Here is a 25,956-nt window from a genome sequence, read left to right on the forward strand (position 1 = left end):
GCTGAACTTATCAAACCAGGCCCTTGGAGCTTGTTTAAGTCCATAGAGAGACTTATGCAATAGGCAGACATAATCAGGATGTTCTTCATCTATAAAGCCTGCAGGTTGTTTCATATAGACAGTTTCAGTAAGATCTCCATGGAGAAAAGCGTTTTGAACATCCATTTGTTTGAGTTCCCAGTTGAGGAGAGTAGAAATGTGTAAAACTGCTCAAACTGTAGGAGTGCGAACAACCGGACTATAAGTTTCAAGATAGTCAATGCCTTCTTCTTGCTTGAAACCTTGAGCTACTAGTCTAGCTTTGTATTTGTCTAATGATCCATCTACATGAAGTTTAACTCGAAAAACCCACTTGGAACCAAGTATATGCATATCGGGTAAGGGGGGAACAAGAGACCATGTGTTTGTGGCTTTGCAGTTTTTCATTTCTTCACCCATAGCAGCGGTCCAACGTTCATCCTTTAAAGCCTCAGTCACTGTTGTAGGCATCGGATGAGACACTTTGTGAGAGAGGAGAACATATTGCTGATTTGGCTTACTAATGCCTGATTTTAATCTTGTGATCATGGGATGGTTAGGTGCCAATTGGAGCTCAGCATTTGATGTTTCAGGTGGATCAGTAGCACCAAATGTAGTCAACTGGGGTGGTGATGAGAGAATGCTGTTGCTTATAGGGTCAAGATCTAAGCTTGCCGTACACTCAGTACATTCCTCATCACCATCAGTGAAACAGTCAGGTGAACTAGGTGTGAGGGCAGGGGCACTAACACACACTTCAGATGTTGAAACAGAGACTGGAGCTTGTTTAGAGACATGAGCTTGTACTGGAGCTTGTTCAGAGTCTGCAGAGACTTGAGCTTCAGAGTCTGCAGAAACTTGAGCTTCAACATTTGCAGAGACTTGAGCTTTAGAGACTGCAGAAACTTGAGCTACATAGACTGCAAAGACTTGAGCTTCAGGGACTACAGAAACTTGAGCTTCAGAGACTACAGAAGATTGAGTTCCATGACAAGAACTTTTAATCCATGCAGTGTACAGAGGTGTGGGAACAAAACTTTGCAGAGAAGCATATGTGTCTTCAAAAGGAAACGATTTTTCATCAAATATAACACGTCGACTCAAGTATACACGACTAGTAGGAGGATGATAGCAGCGATATCCTTTATATTTTTCTGTGTATCCCAGAAAAATACATTTTAGAGATCGTGGATCGAACTTGTTTAAGGCATATGGTCGAAGTGTTGGATAACAGGCACATCCAAAGGTGCGTAAAGCTGAGTATTCTGGAGCTTTACCATGTAGGACTTCAAACGGACTACGATCACTGTCAAGAGAGGTAGTAGGTAAGAGATTACAGAGAGAATTTGTTGTGAAGAAAGCCTCTACCCAATAACTTTGAGGTGTCTTGCTTTGAAACATAAAAGTGAGACCCGTTTCTGTAAGCTGTCTGTGTTTTCTTTCTGCTAACCCATTTTGTTGTGGTGTGTGTGGACATGAAATGTAGTGTTGTATACCAGACTCTTGCAAGTGAGTTAAAAACTTTTGGCTTATGAATTCACCACCACCATCTGACTGTAAAATTCCAATTTTGTTGTGCAGAAGGTTTTCAACAAGCAGCTGATACTTGATGAAGATAGAGCAAAAATCTGACTTTCTTTTAAGAGGATAAAACCAACAATATCTTGAAAAGTTGTCAATAAAGACTACATAGAACCTGAATCCCTGAATGGAAGAGACAGGAGAAGGACCCCAAAGATCACAATGAACTCTCTCTAAGGGTCTAGAAGCATGAAAATCAGAAGAAACAAATGGCAATTTCGAACTCTTCCCTAGCCGACACGATTCACACATGCTGGTACTTTTATTGATTTGAATCGCCTTATTCGCAGAAAGAAGATGGAGGACTTGAGCATTAGGATGTCCTAATCTTTGATGTCAAACTTCATCAGAGGTTTTGATTTGTCAAGTAGAGTAAAACATCTTGAACTTTTGATCCTCTAGTTTGTAAAAACCATCATTTTCCTTTCCCTTTGTCAGAACACTGCTTGTTTGCTTGTCCTTAATAAGAACATCATCATAATCAAATGTGATAGTACAAGGATAATCCTTAGTCAACTTGGAAACTGACAACAAAGATCTCACTATGGCAGGACAAACCAAAACATCTTTTAAGGGAAGATTACCTGAGGTAGAGGGAAGGTTTGTTGAACCAATGTGAGTAATGGGAAGGAAATTACCATATCTTGCCATGACTGTATCATTTCTGGTGTAAGGCTGAGCCTTTTGCAGACGTTGAGTGGTGTTGGTAATGTGAGCGGTTGCCCCTGAGTCCGGATACCAAGCACCATCGTCGGTTACATCTGAAATATGGAGCTGCAGCAGCAACCTCTGGTTTCTGATATTCTTCATCAAAGCGGTACCAACAGTCTAGAGCATTGTGTCCTCGCTTACTACAGATCTGACAAACCGGAAGCTCAGGTTTGGTGGAACCTTGAGTGGAACTGTGAGGAGAGCTTGCAAACTGTTGGTGGAAGTCACGCCCTCTGGTTGAGTAGCCATTACCACGTCCTCTTCCTCTGTTTCCACGTCCTCTGCCTGAGAAGTTTGACGACCTCATGGTGTGAAAGGCGAGATGTGGAGAGACATCAGGAGAGTTTGAGTAGCCTTAAAGTCGATCCTCATATCCAGTTAGGTGAGAAATCACATTTTCATAGGTTGGTTGAGGACTTCGATCCATTGAATCTTCAATGACCGTGATTATTGGCTCATAATCACGACTCAGACCTCTTAAGGCTGCGAAAATCTTCATCTTTTCACTAACAGGATCACCAATGGATGCTAACTGGTCGCAAATGTCTTTGATACTTATAAGATAATCAGACATATTTTTGTCTAACTTTTCAGAGTTTTGCAGACGGCATTGCAGTTCAAACAGCCTAGAGGAGGAGGTGCGGTTAAAGTGAGAAGTCAGAGTATCCCATACCTCTTGAGCTGTTGCAGAGCCAACCACCAGTCCAAGGACATTCTCAGTCATTGAACCAAGCAGCCATGCCTTAACGACTTGGTCAGATCTCGACCAACTCTCAAAATCCGGATTGGGAACTGTTTCTACCTTGCCGTCTTTGTTGTTGCAGATTGGTATCTTCTCCTCCGGTGATTTGAAAGCGCCATTAACAAAGCCAAAAAGATCTTGAGTTTTGAGAAATGATTCGAACTGAGATTTCCAGATAATATAGTTTTGCTCTGTGAGCTTTAAGGTAACACAATTTGAGATATGTAACGAAGGTGTAGAATAGAGGTCCATGGTTCCATCCATGGCTCTGATGCCATGAAAGAAGAAAGACAAATATAGATAACTTTGTTTTCTTATTTCTTCAAGCTTAAGTTTCTCTTACAAAGACTTTGTGTTTATATAGGGATACAATGTTAAAACCCTAAAGTCTAGATCCTTCTACACTTGTCCAGCTGGTGTGAGTTGTCTTCACTATCACATGATCCCAGAAGCTCAAACCTATTTTGTAATGTCACTGTCGAACTCCCTGCAGCTTCTGTTGATTCTCTTTTCTTGTCGCCTGCAACATTTACCAAACCTCTGATTTTATCTGTTCTGTCTTTGTCTTCTTTTGCAGGTAAACGTTGGCGTGAGTTGGGTTCAGAAGCTGATGGGCTTGAGCTGGACCTGAGTTCTGTTGGGCCTTTATCACAAACGATGTCGTTTGAAGCTGTGTTGTTGTTTTTTTTTGTCAACCATTGGGCCACAACTGACTGGCCCATTAGCCAAATTCCTACATTCGTAGGAGCAGGGACTCGATCCCAGGTGTGATGGTGCCTTCTACAAATGGACTTACCTCCTGCCACTGCACTAATGTCAATTCACGAAGCTGTGTTGTTTATAATTTGGACCATGTAATATAGTTGTGCTGATGACAAAAAATTTAAACACTTAAAAATATTTTCTATAAAAATATAAGATTCATAACTTAAAAAAATATAGTTTTTTTTTTTAAAGCATGAATCACATCGTTTCAACTCTAAAATTTCATGAGGTTTGCAAAGATAATTTAGTTTCTAGCATATTAATTGAAAATTATTTTCTAAAATTTTGGTTTATTTAAAAAACTTTTGCAATTATTCGGTTTGTGTTGATATGATATTTTAAGGACTATATTACATATACATGCTTTTAATACACCAGTTTTTTTTTTTTCATCAAACACTCCGTTATATTAGAAGCGTCATTTGAAGAGGAGCCAAATACAATAATAAACTTACACAGGAAGACAAAATAAACTACAAACAACGATCTTAAGACGTACATCAAACAAGCTTTAAGGCTTGACTTGAAACTATAATAGTGACAAGATAAACAAAGGGGACAACAAGTCCTGAGGATAAAGAGTTTCCACGCAAAGTGAGGCCACTCGTGATGAAGGATGACCGACCACTGCCACATAGTCAGCCACCTTGATAACCATTGCCATAGATGTTGCAAAAGAACGAACGCAGTGTTTGGATTCCGTACGTACGCCAAAGGTCCCTGGAAAGGGTGGTCACACGCTGGAGAAGACGAGAGTCTTGAAAACCAATTACCTGAAAGGACACTTGGAGAAGGTGTTGTATTGCACAAAGCTTCAATTGTCATTACTAGGCCTTCCAAAAGACACAATCTAAGAGGAGAGGAAACAAAATCCTTTTAGTTGTAAAAGCCATATACCTATCTATATAGGGGCTTTCTTGAAGTTTTTTCTAAAAAGATGGCCCCATACCGCAAAAATATAGCCCAATGAGATATAGAAGAGGAAAGAGCTCTCTCCAAGGGAGGAATTAGGCATCACAAGCGCAAAAAGATGGCCCTCGTTAGTGAAGGGCATTGGTGATAATGGGTTCTCCAAAGTACAATTTTGGTTATGTGTCATTGGTGTCACCGGAGTGTCACTGACAAAGACTAGAGGGTCTCGGCCCATTTTTGTTACAACTCTCACCATATTTTCTCGGTTATAAGCAACTGGAATGCCAAAAGTACAAGCAACAAAGTATCAGTATACAAACCAACCTTTCTTGAAATTGTCTCGACATTTATAAGCCATATTTACAGTAAGTACATGGTTTCTAAATGTTATCCCATAATCCCACAAACTCATATCCCAACTCGGAGTCTTATCTTTAAATGTATCAATTTGTAATTTCTCCATTCGTGGGATGGGATGGCACGAAAGGGATGAAATGTTATAGCGTGTGTTGCTCCACCAATCCTCTATCCTACTTGAAATTGTTTGTTTTATTATCCCCGATAACAAGCAAACTAAGCACTGGCCTAAAAACCAATACAATAGAAATCTTAATGGATTAATCAGGTCCAATAACATGAAATATTCTATCTGGCTCAAAAACCAGGATAATTGATTCTGGCCCACTTCGATTAGTGTCTCTTCCCTTTCTCGCCTATCCTTCGTATCGCAACTTAAGGTGCATCGGTTAACCGGAGAGGCAACCAAGAGTGTTCGAGCAACTTTTCGGTCTGGTGGTGCAAACCTCACCCGTGGCTTAGATAACACACGTCTGACGACTTGTGGATTTACCAGTATCAGAGGAGCGGCCGAGATAAGAAGTAAAGACAAAGGCTCAGTGGTTGTACAGCAAAAGAATCTCAAAAATGGAGAGTGGCCACGCCGGAGAGAGTTACCAAGGTTCTCGAGGCCGGAGGAAAATTTTCTGGTAAGAGATCTTGGAAAAGACAGAGTTAGCGGAAGTTTCATCACCAGTAAAGTCTTTGCATAAGAGTAGAGCATGTGTCTCGGCGGCGGAAACCCGTTACACCAGAGTGATGGAGTGACATGGGGAAAGGTTCTCTCATCGGTAAGTCCATCACTAGAGGATTCATCCGAGCAGGGCCTTATGTCAACCATGCAACTTTTAGTAACATATATGGAAGCTCTCGAGAGAGATCTCGATCTGGCGAGAACATCGGTACATAAAAAGGTCACAAGATCTTCACAACGAGTGAGAGAGAATGGATGAGTTTCTCGCCGGGAAAGCAGAGACAGCGAAGACAACCCGTCTCGGCTAATGACTAGCGTAGCCGGAACAAGCAAAGACGAGGAAAATATGAGTAGATCTGGTGACTCCAATAGGGGGGAGATGACCGAGGGCACAACTAACTGCATCGGAGACACGAGATTGCGCTCAAATAGGAACTTCATAAAGTCATCAGAACAAGTGAGAGATTGAAAAGATTCTCGCCGGGAATATATTCAGCGGAGGCAACTCATCTAGGCGCTGTCTTCATATGAAAAGGACTAAGCCCGGAAGGGGAAAACAAACGCTGGAGGAGCAACGGCAGAGCTGTTAGCGGTGATGAACTGCAATGGCTCTCTCGGGCTTTGTGCCAGAGAGAAATTAAAACTAGGGCGAACTCATTTTTTTTTCCAATTGTGTGTGAAGTGTAGACTGTAGAGAGCTTTAATACACCAGTTATATAGTTTTTTTTTTTTTTTTTTGGTCAAATACACCAGTTATATAGTTTAGTTTTCAAATTTCCCTACTTGATAGATGTATGTGGAAGTTCCACATGTATCATGTTGTAGCTGGTTTAATCTGGTTTTGGAATAACCGACATGTCCCGTAACCAAACAATTAGCTTTCGGTTTACAAAACTTGGAAGAAACTTTGGGCCTGGGCTTAAGATTTTCTCACCCGTTTGTTTTCAATTTTTCCAGGAGAAAAAAAAAACCAGAAGCGGAAACGAGATCTAGCACAGACCTCTCTCGTGTTGCCGTCGCCGGAGAAGACAGCTACGAACGAAGCAAGAAGCTTCATAAAACCCTAAATCGATCGAGTTTCTCAAATTCCGTTGAAGAACAAAAACAAGATGAACATTTTCAGATTAGCCGGTGATATGACTCACCTAGCTAGTGTTCTTGTCTTGCTTCTCAAGATCCACACCATCAAATCCTGCGCCGGTATGTTCCATTTCGAGAATCAAATCCTTTTGAAATAAAAAATGTTATTTTATGATTTGGGTTTTGTATGTATGTTTAGTGAGTATCATCATCGCCTTTGGTTTTGGGAATTTCGCAGGTGTTTCACTAAAGACTCAAGAACTCTATGCCATTGTCTTCGCGACTCGATATTTAGATATCTTTACGAGTTTCTATTCAATCTACAACACTCTTATGAAGTTGATATTCTTAGGAAGTTCGTTTTCGATAGTTTGGTACATGAGGTACCATAAGACTGTTCCTAGGACTTATGATAGGGAGCAAGATACGTTTCGTCATTGGTTCCTTGTGCTTCCCTGCTTACTCTTGGCTCTTTTGATTCATGAAAAGTTTACCTTTCTTGAGGTTTGTTCTTCTTTCTCGCCACAACACTTTATATTGCATTCTCTTTTTCAAGGTAGGTGTTATTATTTCACTTCCTTCTCTATAATAATTTCTTTCTTTCAGGTCCTGTGGACTTTTTCATTGTACTTGGAGGCTGTTGCTATACTTCCTCAGCTTGTTCTACTGCAGAGGACTAGAAATATCGACAACTTGACAGGACAATACATATTTCTCCTCGGGTATACATATCTCTCTTGTTGACTAGTTTCATTTCTATCCTATTCACTTTGCTGACATCTCACATCTGTGTCTCTTTATACTCTAAGTAAGCTTCATATTTGATATACAATTTGATGTCGTCTTTGTTGCAGGGGATACCGAGGACTCTACATCCTCAACTGGATCTACCGTTACTTCACTGAACCACACTTTGTTCACTGGATAAGTATGACTACTTACCTCCCTCAAAGTTCTTTGTCAAGTCCCCAGTTGTGCACATTAAAAGCATCTCTTGTTATGTTTGTGCCTACTTAGATTAGTGAACTTCTTACTGCATAACATGACATGCTCAAGAATTACAGTTTTTCTTTTTAGTTTCTGTTGCGTTTGTCGATAATTCGGTGACACAATTCAACTGAATTCATTTTGACATTTTGTTGTGTTATTTCGTAGCATGGATCGCTGGGCTCGTTCAGACATTGCTATACGCTGATTTCTTCTACTACTACTTCCAAAGGTAACACATATTTCCATCTTTGGCCTCTTTGTTCCTGAAATAAACTCACACTTGCCTAAATGGTTTGGATTAATCATAATACACAGCTGGAAAAACAATAAAAAGCTGCAGCTACCAGCTTAGTCTCTAATTTTTTTCGATGCTTTGGGAAACAAATTTGGTTATAGCCCACGAGGAGTTTGGGATTATAGAAGAGAAAGCTTATATAGAATGTGTAAACTCTTCATCTCTCTAACTTGTTAAGTTTGTTGTACTTCTCAAAACTGTATTTGTTCTCCTTCAAGATTAGTAGTGGTGTAAGTTTATTTTTATATATGGAACAATAAACATGATTTTGAATGCTCTCAAATATAAATAGTTAATTTGTTGGAGTATCCTCTTCTCATGTATCTACTCGCGATTTCAGCATTCTGTTTGTGTGTCCTTCAAGTCTGTCCAAGACTAATTTTACGATAAAGTATATAATATCTGTTATCAAACGAATATGATATGTTAACGACTAACAAGAACGAACTAATATGTATGTTCTTGAAATTAACCAAATGCTTTTTAAGCATCAAACTAGTCTCTCTCGGCCACTCCATTCCACACCATTCTATTTGAGAAACGAAAAGACATCAGTGTTTATTATTATTTATTTGATAGATGTATCATGAAATTAAATTTATATATATATATATATATATATATATATAAAGTATTTTTAAAAATACTATTAACCAAGACATGACACGGACCTTCATCTAATTTTTTTTTTGTTTGAATGAATGTTAAATTTTATTCAGATCAAAAAAGCCTTTGTACAATGAATCTATATATACATTTTCAGTACATTTTGGGTTTTATCCTTTTATTTGTTTTTATTTACAAAGTTAATCCCTACAAAATTTCCAAAAATAGTATTACTTCAGATTTTGTTTCCTAAATATTTTACATTCCATTTCAACTAAAAAATGACAGCAAAATCAATACGGAAACATAATCTATAATATATTTAACTACATATTTTCTATTATGTTTTGAAGATATTTCTCCTTTTGTTTTCCAAAACCTGTTAGCTTTGATTCTTAACGTAAGAAAAACTTCAATTCTCATTTATTTAAATATTATAATTAATATATATAAATTTAATAAAATTTTAAAATATTCGAATATGTAAAATTAAAAAATTTAAAATACTATATAATATGGTTATATTGTAAATGAGTTATAAAAAGGACATGTTAGAATTAATAAAATATCATTAAATTTGTGCTAACACGGGTTAAATTCTTATTTTATTATTTGTCAGCACTATTAATATTAGCATATTTGATATATAAAATTAAATTGATTTAACTAAGACTGTGTAAAATTATTAAATCATTAAAAAAATGTGACTTAATCATACCTTATAAATGACTTATTATGTATTTAAATCTCTTATTTTTTGTTATAATAATTAAAAATCAAAATAGAATCTCAAACACTAAACAAAACAAACTAATTATAACAAACAAATGATCATGAAGTATATTACGAGTTAAAAAATTAATATAAACATTTAACCGTACAAACGGCAGGAAATTTAGTTATTCCGCTATTTGCAAAATATCTAATATTTAAATAACAAATACAATATAAAATATAAATAATAATAAAAATTATATGCACACGGTGTACCGCAGGTTAAAATCTAGTGCATCCTGAATTTAAAGAATTTAAAAGAATGTGTAGAAAAAATACTGAAAATGTAGTAAACTAAGCTCGTGATTGAAGCCAGATTTGGAGCCCATCCTTTAGTTTGTGAGGAGTGAGGCTCTGAATGGAAAGCAGCCTGTTGCATACTAGGCGATCAAGGTTCCGAGTAAGCTGAGCCGCAGAGGTGGGATGTTCCCCGTGCCGTCGTTTGTTTCTCTCACACCAGATAGTGTGGACTGCAGCCTGAAAAACGAAACGCAGAAGAAACCGGGTAGCTCCATTGAAGGCAGAGGAGGAGAGAAGCGGAAGTAGCTGATTGAACTGAGAGGTATAGTAATGACGAAAGAGGTTGCGGGTTAGCCCTGCCCAGATCCGAGAAGAGTAAGAGCATTCAAAGAAGAGATGCTCTAAGGTCTCCAACGGCGCTTGGCAAAAACCACGAGAAGTGGCAACACCTCTATTCCATAACACCATACGATCACCTGTTGTAAGCCGATTCTTGACTGCCAGCCAAAGCATAATGAATGCTCTGTTAATGGGGTGATGATTTTTCTCTTGCAAAATGAACGTGAATCCTACTTCAAATTTAGGAAATACAAAGATATAAGTAAATCTATAATTTGAACTATGTCGATGATGTAGAATGTTTAATCCATGATTCAACAATGACATGAGAATGTCTTATCCCACATTTACAGTTTTTAACAAAAAGAAAACAATTCTAGGAAGAAAAAGAGTAATTCTCAAGAGAGCAGCTAGAAATACATTTATTTTTATAATTATTTAAGTGGATGGCATTATAGAAATACATTTTTGTGCTTAGTTACAGTAAATTGTTGATATATATTGCAGTAATTCAATTTAATATTTGCAATGAAATTATCACAATTAGTAAATTAAATTACAATTTTCGACGTAAATCTCCAATTTATTTATTTATTAACCTTTGTAAAAGATTTTATCTAGACACAATTTCTGGTGGTTCCAATGATTGGAAAATTCATCTTAAAGATGGTGGATCAGAGTTTAATTTTTGAAAATGCGATTTCAATAATAGTTTGATCACTATAAAAACACATTAAACTGCAAGGACACCCAAGATTTTTTTTCACATGTATGAAAGTGATTAGATCGATCTTAAAGTATTCACTTCTATCACTCTTTGGTCTTGTATATTTTCTTTTTTGCATCTTCTAGAACCAATTTTTTAACGAACAAAATTAAAGAATTAGTTACTAAGGTAACAGAGGCTAAAACTAAAATTGTCATTGTCAATGCATTAACGAATCTGTAACCCTTCAATACTAGATAACACATATGTGTGTTGTAGCGGTGTGCGTGGGTAGCCGCGTGAACACACCCATAACTCTAGTATCTATGGCAATAAATACGTTTATACCAAAATTGTATATATATAAATTTGTTTGGTCAAGAAATGAGAAACGAGATATATTGCTTCACGAGAAGTACTAAAAAACAACAATTAAGATGGAATATCCTTTAATATTTGGTTTTGTTTGGGCACTAATGTTGATCATTAAGGCTGATGCCACTAGAGTTCATGGAGTTAGAGGAATTGCCATAAACCAAGAATCTGGTTTTGATGAGAACTATGTGGTTACATGGGGACAAGATCATGTCTTAAAATCCAACCAAGGCAAAGAAGTTCAGCTTACCATGGATTATTTTTCAGGTTCTTTGATTTTTTATATTGTTTTTTTATTTCCATTTTAAGATACAATTTTATGATGTTGTTCTTAGAATCATGTCACACACGTATAGGTTCTGGCTTTGAGTCCAAAAACCACTACGGATCAGGATTTTTCCAAATGAGAATTAAAGTGTTTGGAAACAATTCTTCTGGCGTTGTCACTGCCTTTTACGTTCGTATTTGTTTTATTCTTTCTCCTTTTAGAATAATCATTTTTTTTTGAAGAATAAAAAAAAATAATCATTTTATATGGATATCAGTTAGCAACATTGGTGAAACTTTGTTATGTATTTATTTGTGAAATATTGGTTATAGTTGACTTCGAAAGGAGACACCCACGACGAGGTTGACTTTGAGTTCTTGGGGAACGTAGAAGGAAAACCAATAACGTTACAGAAAAATGTGTACACCGAAGGTAGAGGAAACAGAGAACAAAGGTTTGATCTTTGGTTCGATCCCACCATTGACTTCCACACTTATGGCATTCTTTGGAATCCATACCATATAGTGTACGTATTTATTTATTTATTATTATTTGATATACTAGATATACACCCGCGGTATACCGCGGGACAATTTTTTCTGTTTAAAAAAGCATAAAATAAATAAATAATTTATTTGTCTATATATATAAACGATCCTTGTTTTATATTTTTAAGTTTTTAAATTTATAAAATCTAATATATTGTGTAATTTAGATTGTCTGAATCGATTTTGTAGTAAATCAGGTTAATGGGTGAATATAATATTGTTGGTCATATGATTTCATTGGATTAACTATTAGTTTAATTTTGATTCTTTGTATTTTGTATTTGTATTTATAATGTATATTAAATATATTTTTGATACTGTTGTTTAATATAATTAAGTAGATGAGTTGACCATAATTTGACATCCAATTTTGAGTTGTTGGAATAATTTTTTTTTTCATAGAAATATCTGTTAGATTTTGCAATATTTGTTGAAATTTTTTTTGGTCAATCCTTAAAGAAAATAATAATGGACCAGAATACTGTAATCCAAACATTTAAACTTGATGGGTTTTATTAATGTCCAGGCCCATTTAGAAATTGTTAATTTTACCGATAAGAATTTAAGATCTGCTGAGAAAAAAAAAAGACAACATCAAAAGTAAAACGTAAAGCAAAAAAAAATGGTTGTCTCGAGAGAAAAAGTCGATTCGACAACATAGATCAGATTCAGAGATGATGGATCAGACAATCTCTATTTTCCAATTCTGAAAACCCAGAGTAAGATCCATCATTTATCGAGATTAATCGAGTTAGCGATGTCTTCTTCGATTGGGTAGTGAGGTAATCTCGTTAAAAAATTTTAGATTCCAAAATTTTATTTCTATTTCTGATTATAGCCCAGAAATTGTTACGATTCCTGCTTGACTTGTTTTTTTTTTTACTGATTCCAGCGTTTTAGTAGAGTTTGAAAATCTACAAACGAATATGGGTCTTCTATATATGTAGGTTAGAATCTGAATCTGAATCTAAATCGTTTTTGATTTTTTTTTTTCTATTCATGTTTACATCTTCTAATGTCCACGATTTATATTGAAATTTATGAATGTGCTAATTTTGTGATTTTTTTTTGGTGAATATGAGGAACTCGAATGACGACCCACTCATAACATTGAAAGGCTTGCAGAAAATTTACATCCTGGTGTTCTTCTTCGCCATCTCACATAGCCAATTAAATTTTAATCACCATGATGCTTAGCAGACTCAGGGTAAGTGAGAAAATCAATTTCTGATCAAAAAATGTGTTTGATTGAGTGAATTAAACCATATATTTGGATTGTTGTTGTGGCAGATTCGTGGATCTAAAAAGTGGGAGACAGAAACATTATGTCATGACTATGTGTTTTCTATTTGTACTTTGTTTCATAAGATTCTCTTTTTAAAGTTTTGTTCTAATTTTACAGACTGACATTTGTTTTGTGTGTTGTAGATCATTCAAGACTTAGACTCAATCATGAGACTTCTTTTGTGAGAGAACATATAAGTTTCTGGACAACCATTACTAAACACTTTTACGTCGTGATGCTACAATTTCTCTCAATCTTCATCTCTTATAAAAATGCATCAAAACTTTCCTCATTTAATTATTCTGAGCTCTTTTGGTTACAGGGATGCTTATTAAGACAGTTATTTGTGTATTAAACTGTGTGTCATGGATTCATCTCTGTGAGTTTGATAGTTTTGTGTCTTTCCATTTCCTTCTCTCACAATCTTGATATGTGCTACTACTAATACTGTTCTGATTCAGGCTCATTTTGCCCCTGGATTAAAGAAGATCTTCCAGAGTTATATCAAACGATCTCTCGAGGACGATTTCAAGTTGGTAGTTGGAATAAGGTTAGAGCAAAAATCAAGTTAAAACATGATGCTAGCTTCTTTATCTGATCTTATATAACTGTTTCTTTTGCTCCGGTTTGATCCACCTTATTTATATTCATCATTTGTTTGATCTTTGATGTATGATTATAGCTTTTGAGTGGAGCTTGAAGATATGTAATCGAATTGAGTCGGATTTCAAAGGTTTGTAGCTTCCCATCATAGTTGATTTTGAATTTTGTTGTTGTCTTCTTGTTCACCATGTTAATATATTTTTTCAAGTTTAAGGCCTCGTTAATTTTTTCCTTTTCTTAAAAGTCAGGAAAACAAATAAAGAACACTAAATCAAAGATAAGTAACCAAACCCTCTAATTGATTTATAGATGGCTCTACCACAATCTTTTAAAACTCTAATGTTTAATTTTACATGGTCAGGGAAAAATCATTATCAGTATCTCGATAATTGGGGAACTAATGTGTTGAAGGTTGACTTATAAGAAAACGGTAATTTGGATTTCTTTTCCCTTGACTATTTTATTTCGAATTAAAGATAAGATACTGAATCTTTGTTTAGTTTTATAAAGACTGTATTTATCATTTTAATCAAGTCTAATATGAACATGTTTTCATTTTTGCAGGGTAATTCCTGTTATATGTTCACATAAGTTAAACTTTGAAAATAGAAGTGGAAGAGTAAGATTGCAATCTACTATATATACTGGTAAGTTATTCAAATAATACTTATATTCATATAACAGGCCGGGAATTGAAAATAAGCTAGGTTTACTTTGCAGTTTAGTTTCAATTCTAAGACCAGTATAATAAATGTGTCGGATAATGTATACAAAGATTCTTGTATTTAGTAAAGGTAAGATGGTAGATAGTATAATAATTTGTTTAAGTTCTAATAATCAAACTAAACCGATACTGTTATATATAAAGCTAATTGTGTTTAGTAATTTCTTCAGGTTCGGGTGTATAACTGAAGAAAATAAGTGTACCTAAGGACTGCTATGACCACACTGCGTGTTGAAGGTAATTTAATTAAGGTTGGTATCTGTATATGCATTCACTACCATTAGTTTTAAAATTTTTCTGTGTGTTCAATGCATTGATTTTTACAAATTTAAGTGATTAGCAAACGGTGAAATAAGTTCGGTCTAAAAAAAAATATATATAAATTGTGTTTAATAATTTATTCTAATGAAAGTAATCTTCCGGTTGAATCTCTGTCTAGAAACTAAATTAAAGAAGAATAAAATAAGCAAAAAATTGTTTTATATCAGTCCTAAAAATCAGTTCTGATATGCTTTCTTCATGATTCTCGAATCATTCGTCTTATTGATAATGAGGCACCTACATTTTTTTTAAAAAACACAATTATATGAAAACTATTGTTCTTTGTGTTTCCAACAATCATATAAATGTTATAGCTACTAATATAAGATATGTAAAGTTTACCTTCGAAGAAGTAGATGACTCAGTGTTTGTTTTGGAAAACCTCCTTGAAAACAACATTAGTAGTCTGCTTCTGAATCTTTCCCTCTTTGTTTAGTATTAGTATTCTCAAACCTTTTTTTGATGTCACCCTAGACAATGCCACATAAAGTTGGCCATGAGAGAACACATGTTTAGGCAAGTAAAGTCCTACTTTCTCTAGAGACTGTCCCTGACTCTTATTGATGGTCATAGCAAATGCAACAGATAGTGGAAACTGTCTTCTACGCATCTTGAATGGGAGTTTAGTATCTGAAGGTGTTAGATTTATCTTAGGGATTAAAACTATCTCACCACTTCTGTCACCTGTTATTACTCTAGCTTCGACAATTTGATTAGCTAGTTGAGTAATCTGGAGCCTAGTTTCATTACACAGCCCACCTTTAGGATCAATATTCCTAAGCAACATAACCGACGCACCAATTTTCAAACGTAAAGCATGGTGTTACAAACCTGGTAGCTTGATACTGTTTAAAAAATCTGGAGTGATAACCGGATTGTTCAGTGAATCTGAATCTGTAGGATCTATACTATCAGCACTTAGGTAGATCCTTTCTTCCCCTATAAGCACACAAACAGTTAATATATTAAAGATCTTAAAGACTCCAGTCACAATAAATTGTTGGAAAACATAAGCTATAAAAACGTAATTACTCACCTTGCAAATGCTCTAGCATAAACTGATTAATTGTGTTGACATCATACATTGGTCGGTGCTAAAATAGCTCTCTTTTGAAAGAATGTAGCATCATTTTCTTTGTGCATTTCTGTTGGATCTCCATAAATTTCATTACAAATTGCTGCTACTGGATTTTCTGCTTCTTCAATCAAAAATTCTTCTGGGATATCGATTAGAGCCTCACCATCATTAGGCTCATTAATCCTACCATCACCAACAGCCAATAACCAATCTGAAAATTCTTGGATTTCTTTAGCTTGATCCACACTTATATTGTCTGCACATAGTCGCATGTTTTTAGTCAACTTTAGGAACTTGCAGTGATCCCAAAGATAGGAAGCATTAAGTGATGATATAACTATTTCTGCCCTCCCTGCTCCATTAATTACTGGAAGAACTTGTCTGAAATCACCTCCAAAAGCAACCACCTTCCCACCAAATACCTTGTTATCTCTATTCTTGATAATATCACAAAAGCTTTTGTCTAAAGATTCAAAACGGGAACTTGCTCATCATTGGAGCTTCATCCCAGATAATAAGTGATGCTTCTCTGATCAAGTTTGCTAGATCTGATTTAGGCTTGATTTTGCAAACTGAAAATTCGTCAGGATTCAAAGGGATTGCAAACCTTGAATGAGCAGTCCTACCTCCTTCTAACAACAAAAAGGCGATGCCAATGGAGGCAACATTAAGAACAATCTGTCCTCTTGATCTAACAGCGGCTGCTAGTGTTTTCCACACAAATGTTTTGCCTGTTCCTCCAAAGCCATAAACAAAAAACACACCACCTAAATCATTGAATACAGCTCCGGTGATCTCATCGTATATGCTTCTCTGCTCAATCGTTAGCATTTTTATCCATTCACCATGTTTTTCTGCCAAAAACTCACGGTTATATCTCATCTCATCAACAATTAACCTGTTTGAATTATCAATATCTTCGCTTGATGGTTGAGGGAAATTATCAATGTCTTGGAGAGTTCCACCATTAAACAACATAATCATCTCTATCTCTTGAAGCGTGTAGTTTAATATCTGAGCTTCTGTCAGAGTCAATTCTGCAAAATTCGATTACGTTGTCAGTTGGGTATACGAATAGTAAACTTTTGGTTCTACTTTATGATAATTAGGCGATCATATTCGAAAACATAATTACCTGGATTGTTGTACTGTTCTCTCTTTTTTGTTTCTATATCCTCGGATAAAAGGTGCCATGTCTGAGACCATACATGTTCCGGTCTAGCAAGAGAATCTGATAGAAGAAGCATAGCGAAAAAATTCCTCAAGTAATCCCCAAAACAATACTGACTTGCTTCAATCAAACCATCAATGAAAACTTGATCATCATCTAAATTTCCACGTGCAAAACATGCTTCTTTGTAGGATTCGTATACGACACCATTATATGTCTTGATGTCATCAAAACAGCAAGGTCCTCTGACAATGTTAAGAAGCACCCTCAGATAGTATTCATCTTCCATTTTTCTAGGTACGTAGTTAATACGACCCAATGAAAAACCTCTTGATCTCTTCTTAAACCGTTTATTCGTTCCATCCCAAATAAAATATGCTGGAATTTGAGCATATAGAAGTTCTCGAGCTCGCTTCCCATTCTTTCCAACAGCATTAATCCTATTCAAAGTCAACCAAGCCATGAACATAGAGTCTTGATTAAGTATACGTTCCAGAACATCATTAATATGAGCCTTCCCATCAAAATAAGCAGGTTGCTTCCCTTCGACATGAAAAGATAGTCTCTGAACTGCTGTAGATCTATTTTGAAGTGGAAACTTGAAAATCCTCCAAATTGCCTCTGAAGCAGATACATATCTAAACAGATAAGAGTTACCATGAAGCAAAGTTAAATAGATATAGTTAATAACATAGGCAGAATGAAATTTGAGCTGCTTAAGAAGAAATATACACAACCTGCAATCAAACCAATCTTTGATTTCATTCTTCTTTTTCTTAGTGGTATTTGGTGATTCGCCAGAAGTGACATTGTCATTTGTTTTAGACTGATCTACACGCTCAACAATGACAGTAACACGATCTGGGCCTTTGTTGATATACTTAAATAAGTATTTAATAGAACCATTCTGATTACACCATTCCATATTGATATGAGCTTGATAACAAAGAGAGAGCTTCTTATTATAAGGCACAACATACCTATTGTCACATTTAATACCACCCTTCTCAATGTAGTCTTCTGTTCTCCTCCTTCTATAAACAGGATAACCATCAGCACCAACCTTTGTAATATCTTGATGTTTTTTTGGGTAGTTCTTTGAACATGATCCATCAACCATACATGGAGAATTCCTGTTTGCTGAACCACATGGACCATTAATCATTGAATTTTTAACAACTTCATAGAGCTCTGGCTCTTTCTCTTTATCTGGAATTTCTGCAGAAATAATCTTATCAATGTCGTCAAGAGTTCGTAGCTTACTTTGAGGATCCATGAATAAGAGAATGTGAGCATGTGGTAATCCTCTCTTCTGAAATTCGACAGTATACATAGCTGAAATAGTAGAAAAAATCACAATTTAGGATTTGCCGATACCAAAAAATAGTATGAACACCTCGAGTACATAAAAGAAAAAACTTACATGCAACTGTCTTTCCTAGCATATTCCTCTTTGTCAAATCTACCATTAAAGAATCCAACTTGATTTTGAATATCCTTGCAACAATATCTGGTCTATCATCAGCAGTTAGACCTCTTGACTGGCAATACCTTGTTATCTCTGGCCACTTAGGATTGCATGTGAAGGTGATGAATAGGTTAGGAAATCCATAATGTTTACAGATTGCCATTGCGTCATAGTAGCTTTGAACCATATACCGAGGTCCACCAGTGAAAGAAGAAGGTATATTAATTTGATTACCTTCTTCACCCATAGTAGTTGTTCCAGCTGCCGCTGCCTCTTTAATGGAGCTGTAGTTCTCGCATCTTAGTTTGGACTGATTAAACTTGATGTAAGAAAGTCTGTTTGATTCGATAGTTGTATAAGAATCACAAAGAAACTGCTGGAACAACCTCTTAGAATGCAACAAAGTATGAGACTCGTTTTCCCTCTCTTGAATCCTGAATGCGAACCACTGTCTCATGCTAATACATTTCTTCTTCTTCTGGTTGGCTTTTTGATAACATTTCTCAATACCAGGCCTGAAACCATCCTCACCATAGCATAGAATGAGAGGATATTGTAGAGCCAAGTAGGAGATATGAATTTGGCTTATCCTCTGTAAGTGACCAGTACTCTTCTCTTGAATGACTATATCACGATCAGGCATTTGTTTTTTAAAATCACCAGGTATTAAAGCAGCTACTTCTAATGTTGTAGGCATACTGTATATCCTCCCATCAACACCTTTTCGATCAGAGACAATACGCATGTGAAATGGCTCATCATTAGTTGATTGAAACCTCTCTCTAGCGGATCTAAAAAGTTTGACATACGGGTTTACATCATTGAGCATTTTAATTAGGGCTTCGATGACTTCTTTATTAAGTTTTTGCTTCCCTGCATTTGCCTTTGAATTTATTCCCTTGCTACAGAAATAAGCAAAACACGAAATCACAAACATAAGTATATATAAGTTACTAAAACATATAAAAGATATGTAGGCAGAATGATTACTTGATCACAGTAACTCTGTTATCTACTTCGTTTTCAGTATCAACTATATATAGTTGTGAATACTTAGCATAGTCACCCTCATCCGGTTTTAAACTGCCAATCAAATGATAGTTTCCTCCTTGCAATCGAAACATGTTTGGCCCTTTCCCTTTTGGCATAGATTTGTCCACCTTTCCACCAAGAGAAGTCATGGCAAAAATCATATTAAAAATTCTAATATTTTCTCTGTAGTTTCTGCTCATTGCATCATTCCCTTTCAGCAATTTGTTTATAAGCTCTGGAGATTCTTTTAGAAAGGGTAATTTGACATTTCCTTCCCCACAACATAGTGTAAATGTTGGATCTTTTTGGTTCCTACTTTTGTTTATACGCTCATCATACCACATGAAGGCACCACAATACTTACACTTGTATGTAGCATCACCGTGATCAAGATAATCTGGGTTAAAACAAAAAAAACCGTCCCTTAATATGTAAATATATAACTCGTAACAAAATACTTTCATGAACATATAAAAATAATGAATACCTGATATCTTTGCATTTGGTGTTGAACAATTTAATTTTTTCTGCAAACGTGGTCGACCTCTTTTCTTTGGTTGAGGGATGTTATGATCAGCAGTTCTATTTTCTCTTGTTTTCTGCAACATTTGATCCACTTTAGCCATGAATTTTATATGTTCTTCACTGCTGGCGCTCTGATGTGATACATTAGTTGATTGTTCTGTAGCAATCTGGATTCCTATATTAGCATTGCTTGGTATTTCAGTTTCTTCATCAGGGTACTGGTCAGTTTCTTCATCAGTTGTACTAATATAGTAGGCCTGTTCCTCTGAAGTTTCACTGTCACTACAACTATCATTGTTGAAAGGGTCCATGCTTTCATCATCACTACTACTCTCTGCTAATGGTTTGTAGTTCATAGAACATGAAGTTTGACCTATTTGTCACCATTAACAGTTAATATATTGTGTCGCATAACATGGATTATAGAAAACATCATAAGTATATATAGCTAAAACCATAAAGTTTGGTATTTATAGATTACCTCGTCCCGCTTGAGTTGGTGATGCATTTTGAAATTCTTCTTGCAAATTTCTAATAGGAAACATATCTACTTCTGAGCAATGCAGCTTTTGTTTCTGGTTCCTTATGGTTGATGTAGAAGCAGCACATTGGTTCACTATCAAAGATTTCTTGAGTCAATTTATATGTAGGAGTAGTTGCTATTTAAAATAGATTTGAGGTAAGCATTAACCTTTTCATTTATTATGGATATCAGGAGAAGGAAGGTCAAAATCTCTGCGCTGTAGATTGGTGATGTTCGTGAGTACACCTCTTGAAGATTTCTGAGTCAATCCGGAGCTGGTATTTTCAATTGAAGGCATGCCCGAGAAAGAACTTGAACCTGGTAATGACATTAGTTCTCATATTTTAGTATATGTTTGTCGAAAACAAAATTAAATTGATACTTATCATTATCAAAAGTTTGTGTGTTGTAATTCACCCAGAGCATGTGGTGTTTGCTTGGCATGAATGGACTGTTGTAGAGATGTTGGTGTCCTAAAATGACCAGAAGAAGGATTACCAAGGTTCGTAATATCGTTTAAAACCCTGCTAAATGTTGTACTTAGAAGAACAGAACCATTACTATTAGATGCATTTGATTGAGTAATCTGACTATTAGGAGTAGAACTATGAATCAATCGGGTTTTTTTTGGATGGGTTAGAATTAGAATCAAAATCAGACAGAGAAGGGTCTTGTTTCTTTTTCATGGTTGGGTTTTTGTTTTTTCTCGAAAAAAGTCTCAGATCATAAGCTGTCGATGATGAGAGGTGTTTTGTCTAGTATATGTCTACGAAAAAGAGTAACGATTGCTTTCTGTAAATAAAATATTTGATTGAGTAGTAAATATAGATAGTTGGTTTTTATTACAACTAAAAAGAGAGAGTTATGGGATACTATAATATTTCAATATTTTATGTTGGTTTAAATAATTTCTATATACTAAATTCTTAATATGTCACTCTTAAGGAAGATTTTGTCAATAATAAATATACTAATGTTTTGCCTGCTAAATACATGTTCTTTTTAATATGTATAATCATAATGTTTTGCCTGCTAAATACTTTTATATTGTTTTTCCAATACATCATATTATAAATACTCTCTCTTTTTAATTTTCGCTTTAACGAAAACTTATGTGTTTCTCACAGGCTGTTTCCCCATATAGTGAGATTAAGAATACGGCTGAAACATGGGGTCAATAAATCTTCAACGAAGGTCAGTTCTATATACATCTTGGTTCTATATTTATGTTAGTAAATAGTAAAGAGTCTATGAAGATAATTAGGGTTCATGATGTAGATAGTTTTCATTTTGCTGCCATTGTTAAATTGGAAAAACAATATAAAAGTTTAATTGAAGCTACAAAATAATTTCAGAAAAGAGCTAGAAAACAACAATTATTAGCGAGAAACAATGTCACCAAAGTAGGAAATAACAAACTTAAGAAGTTGTAACATGAGAATGGGAGATAAAAAAAAACAAAAGCAAAACTTAAATTAAAGTGCTGTCACAAATCATTCCTTCTTTTCAACCTTGATCTTAACCCCGACACTCTTTTCTTTTGCCTGAATGACTGAGTTGGTCACAACACTTTCATCATAGACAACCTTCTGTTTTCCCTCCCCATCGTTGTTGTTTGTTTCTTCATCTTTTTCATGAACTCTTTCAGCTCCAAAATCTGGGTTAGACTTTTCTAAATCTATTGGTTCAATACACTACTTTTTAGAAGTGGAGTTTTGATCAGAGGTCCCTCCATTAGAAGGGTAAATACACTTAGACGATGGAGTGGTAGAGTCAGTAGTTTGGGGGCTGTTTTCTATCATGTGAGGTACCTGTAAATGTACAACACCTAGTTATGAAAATTGGTGTACCGTGGATAACTATACTTTTAAATACCGGATTAATATGTAGCTCATTTACCTGGTCACCAGATACAGTAGATGTTGCATTTAGTGTCTCAGATGAATTTTCCAACAGTTGTTCTTCGAGTAGGCCATCTTTCAAGAGGACTTTGGAGACCTTATAGTTGTCTTTACCATCAAATATGTTTGCTTTGTCAACAGTTACCAGAAAGAGATAAGTCTTTCCAATAAGACTTTTCAGTGGATCAGGCAGATTTTCTGGATCTACAATCTAGAGGCGAAAAAAATGCAATGATAGTGAATTCTAATGTTATCAACACAGTCAAGAGTAGAAAATCTATATATGTTCTTGTTGTTTAGCTAACCTCATCAACTGAGCCACCAAGAAGTGATGCAGCAGACTGCCCAATAATCTCAGAGCAAATAGAATCAAACAACAATAATTTTGTCTCACCAGTAGAGTCCATGACATTAGCATAGAGCATAAACCTTAAAAATGTAAATAAAGTACCAAAAACCAAGGGATTAGATTTTATACACAATATATAGTTCAAAATAAAAGGTAAAGGAAAACTATAATTACCTTGGTATCACATTAGTGACTACAATATTGCATTTGTAACACCGAAACCTTGGTTTTGAGGATTTGTTAGTGATCCCATTATCCCCATCGTCTACTTTCTCCACTTTCTTATTGCAAGTATGACAACTAATATAGAACCAAGCCCAGTCCGTGTCAATGGCGTAGACCGTGCAGTGAATCCTTGCCTTTCCAATCTGTAGACACATTTTTTTTATTGGTCATTTAGTAAAATTCCATTAAGTAAACAAAAGCTGTACATACCTCAACCGAATTCTTCAACTCTTCAATTGTTCTCCTAGGAAAATCTTCAACATTTTCAGCTTGAACAGCAACCATCCCCCACCTTGGTTGTCTCTGACGGTATATGAGTGAGAGGCCATCATTGGGGAGCCTGTTAAAAACGATTCTAAACGTTTTAAAATCACTACTAATAATTATGCTAACACAAATGATAGAAAGAAAATTTACTATGCGGTGTATTCTTACTTCTGTCTGAAAACATTAACTTCATTGAATGGTGGGTTCAAATGGACTTGAGAAGCATCAAAGGAATTAGTCAAGAAGTTCACACCTGATTAAGTAGAATCATTAGTAAAAGAAATATACATTTGTTAAATGATAAACAATGTGTAATAATTAAATGTTTTTACCCTTATAGGATTTTATCTTCACAAATCTGAGAACACCGATGACGATGCTCCCATCAGAGTCTTGCAAAGAACTAAAAACGTGCTCGGCCAAGGAACCCCACAAGGTACATGACATTCTATCATATCTATTATTTAAAATGAGTAAGTTGGATTAGTGATCGAGTTGAAATATCCCACATAATAATCATATAGACATATTATGAGATAAGACTTACGTTTCGTCCCGTAGCTCTAGAGAGAGTTTTTTGGTAGGCTTATTATTGGCTTCGATATCCTCCAATTCACCCAAACTCATGATTTGACCAATAATCTCTGCATAATGAATAATCTAAATAAATATTGACTTTATATTAAAACTTTTGTAAGTAGATGCTTACCAACAAATATGTGGGGATTAGCTTCACCACTTTGGATTTGCTTGAACTTAGTTAAAGTCAGAAAGCTAGAATCAGAAACAGGGTCACTGTTGATGACCATAGTTCCATTAATGAATGACATCTTGTACAGATGCGTGGTTGGTCTGAATTGACCAGTTGCATAGCTAAGAGAAAATGTCTCAATGAAAACCCAATTACCAACAGGAAGCCTATTCACATATTTGTTTACCAAGTCTTTCTTCACTGATGCATGAATCTTTTTATTCTGAAAGAATGAAAGATATAAGATGCATTAGTAATAGAATAGTATTGTATATTGTAGACATAAACATTTCTACTTACCATCGAATCTGACAAAACCAATTCAAGCGTTTCGTTTTCTCATGAATGGATGACCTTCACTTGAACTCTCCATGAGGTTTTGTATGGTCGAACATCTTTCAAGAAAGCAAAAGTAGCTGCCATATTGTTTATATCTCTGTAGTTGTGAATGCTTGTGTATAATGCTTGTTTTAGGTTACGATTATTTATAGGGATACTGATTAGGTCGACGAAAACAGTAGTTACGATGAAGATAATAAGATCTGATGAAGCGAGATTTAGAGATATAATTACGTGTTTTGTTATTTATGGCATCTTTCTGGGATATAATATATTCTAAATTTACTTCTGTTTAGGTTGATTGATTAAGGAGAAACGTAATTGATGGGAGAAAATATATGGCAATCAAGAAGTTTGAACACAAATCTCGCTTAAGATCATCGGGTAAGGCAAGAAAAATCTTTCTGTTTTGTATCGTTGTGGAAGGTAATTTCGAAATAAGGTGGGCTTGGACTTTTTAGTTTTTATTTGTAATCGTAAACCCAATTCTTCTTACTTGTAATCGGATAACCCAAAGATTTTTAATTAAAAGGCAGTGGCAGAGTTGTAAATAAATGTGAACTCCAGGATTTTTTTTATAAATGTTTCTGAAAATGTATATATAGATATTTGTTTTATGAATACTAAATGAGTGTCACCTTATGTGCGATTTTTTTTTGTTTGTAAAAAGTTAATTTAAAAGTTGTCGTGTGATTATTTTTACTTAATTAAACAGAATGATTATTGATATATTTGATGTATATATATAATGACAAGTTTGCCCAATATATATATATATATATATATAATGAATGACCAGATGATTTGATAATAGGTTTTACGTGGACAGTATCCCAATAAGAGTGTTCAATAACAACACAAGCAATGGCGTGAACTATCCATCGAAGCCTATGCAAGTAGTGAGTAGTTTATGGAATGGAGAAAACTGGGCAACAGATGGTGGTAAAACCAAGATTAATTGGACCTATGCTCCTTTCAAGGCACATTTCCAAGGTTTTTCCGACTCCGGTTGTCACGTCGATGATCCAAGAAACAATTCCAAAGCTTGCGGTTCGTCAATATATTGGTGGAACACCATGATGTTAAGTATCTTCGAGCAGAAGGTCTACAAGACTGTAAGAGAGAAATATATGAACTATGACTATTGTTCTGATCAAGCTAGATTTTCTGTTCTTCCTAGTGAATGTCGATATAATTAAGTACAATAATAAATATGGTTTTAATCCGAATTCATTGTTTGAATTTTTTTTGCGGTCAAAGTTACTAGCGTAAAATTTGTGCTAGCTAGTGTCATTGTTGTTACTACCCGAATTCTAATCCCAAATTTCTGCTAGTGTTCATTTTGAACAAACCAGCTGATAGAAAGTAGATACATATATACTTAAGAGAAGTTAAGAAGATTTTGGTGTAACAA

The 25,956-nt window shown here is 35.2% G+C and overlaps 2 protein-coding genes and 2 pseudogenes across 52 annotated transcripts; 2 read left to right on the top strand and 2 right to left on the bottom strand.

Moving 5' to 3' along the window:
- The first annotated feature begins 5,323 nt into the window (after positions 1-5,323).
- On the top strand, positions 5,324-8,432 carry LOC104732438 (ER lumen protein-retaining receptor B). The gene is made up of 6 exons (XM_010451980.3): positions 5,324-6,959; positions 7,078-7,343; positions 7,446-7,561; positions 7,694-7,767; positions 7,995-8,058; positions 8,145-8,432. The coding sequence occupies exons 1-6, from the start codon at positions 6,869-6,871 to the stop codon at positions 8,179-8,181; spliced, it is 648 nt and encodes a 215-aa protein (XP_010450282.1). The 5' UTR covers positions 5,324-6,868; the 3' UTR covers positions 8,182-8,432.
- Positions 8,433-11,226: 2,794 nt separating this feature from the next.
- Positions 11,227-25,771, top strand: LOC104732434 (putative xyloglucan endotransglucosylase/hydrolase protein 1). 50 transcript variants are annotated; one of them, XR_015574304.1, is made up of 17 exons: positions 12,551-12,762; positions 12,873-12,927; positions 13,063-13,187; positions 13,271-13,331; positions 13,409-13,497; positions 13,588-13,644; positions 13,727-13,815; positions 13,948-13,998; positions 14,113-14,298; positions 14,433-14,515; positions 14,763-14,829; positions 20,903-21,031; positions 21,132-21,212; positions 21,838-21,904; positions 23,793-23,888; positions 24,839-24,926; positions 25,357-25,496. XR_015574304.1 is itself a non-coding variant. In XM_010451973.3 (4 exons), exons 1-4 carry the CDS (start codon positions 11,227-11,229, stop codon positions 25,739-25,741), a joined length of 885 nt encoding a protein of 294 aa, XP_010450275.2. In that variant the 3' UTR covers positions 25,742-25,771. The 50 variants fall into 50 exon arrangements, 1 of the variants encoding a protein (XP_010450275.2); XR_015574305.1 differs by having other exon boundaries at positions 25,372-25,493; XR_015574300.1 differs by lacking the exon at positions 25,357-25,496 and having other exon boundaries at positions 14,077-14,298; positions 14,763-14,843; positions 24,839-25,097.
- LOC147930877 (uncharacterized) lies at positions 15,275-20,006 on the bottom strand (annotated as a pseudogene).
- LOC104732436 (replication protein A 70 kDa DNA-binding subunit B-like) lies at positions 22,159-24,752 on the bottom strand (annotated as a pseudogene). The gene is made up of 10 exons (XR_015574333.1): positions 24,504-24,752; positions 24,162-24,426; positions 24,000-24,096; positions 23,785-23,909; positions 23,621-23,705; positions 23,396-23,525; positions 23,135-23,328; positions 22,917-23,040; positions 22,610-22,822; positions 22,159-22,521 (listed from the first exon to the last, which is right to left on the bottom strand). The product of XR_015574333.1 is annotated as a replication protein A 70 kDa DNA-binding subunit B-like (transcript).
- Positions 25,772-25,956: the final 185 nt, after the last annotated feature.

The sequence above is a fragment of the Camelina sativa genome, chromosome 12 (genome assembly GCF_030686135.1).
Source record: "Camelina sativa cultivar CO46 ecotype springtype chromosome 12, ASM3068613v1".
Classification (NCBI taxonomy): domain Eukaryota; kingdom Viridiplantae; phylum Streptophyta; class Magnoliopsida; order Brassicales; family Brassicaceae; genus Camelina; species Camelina sativa.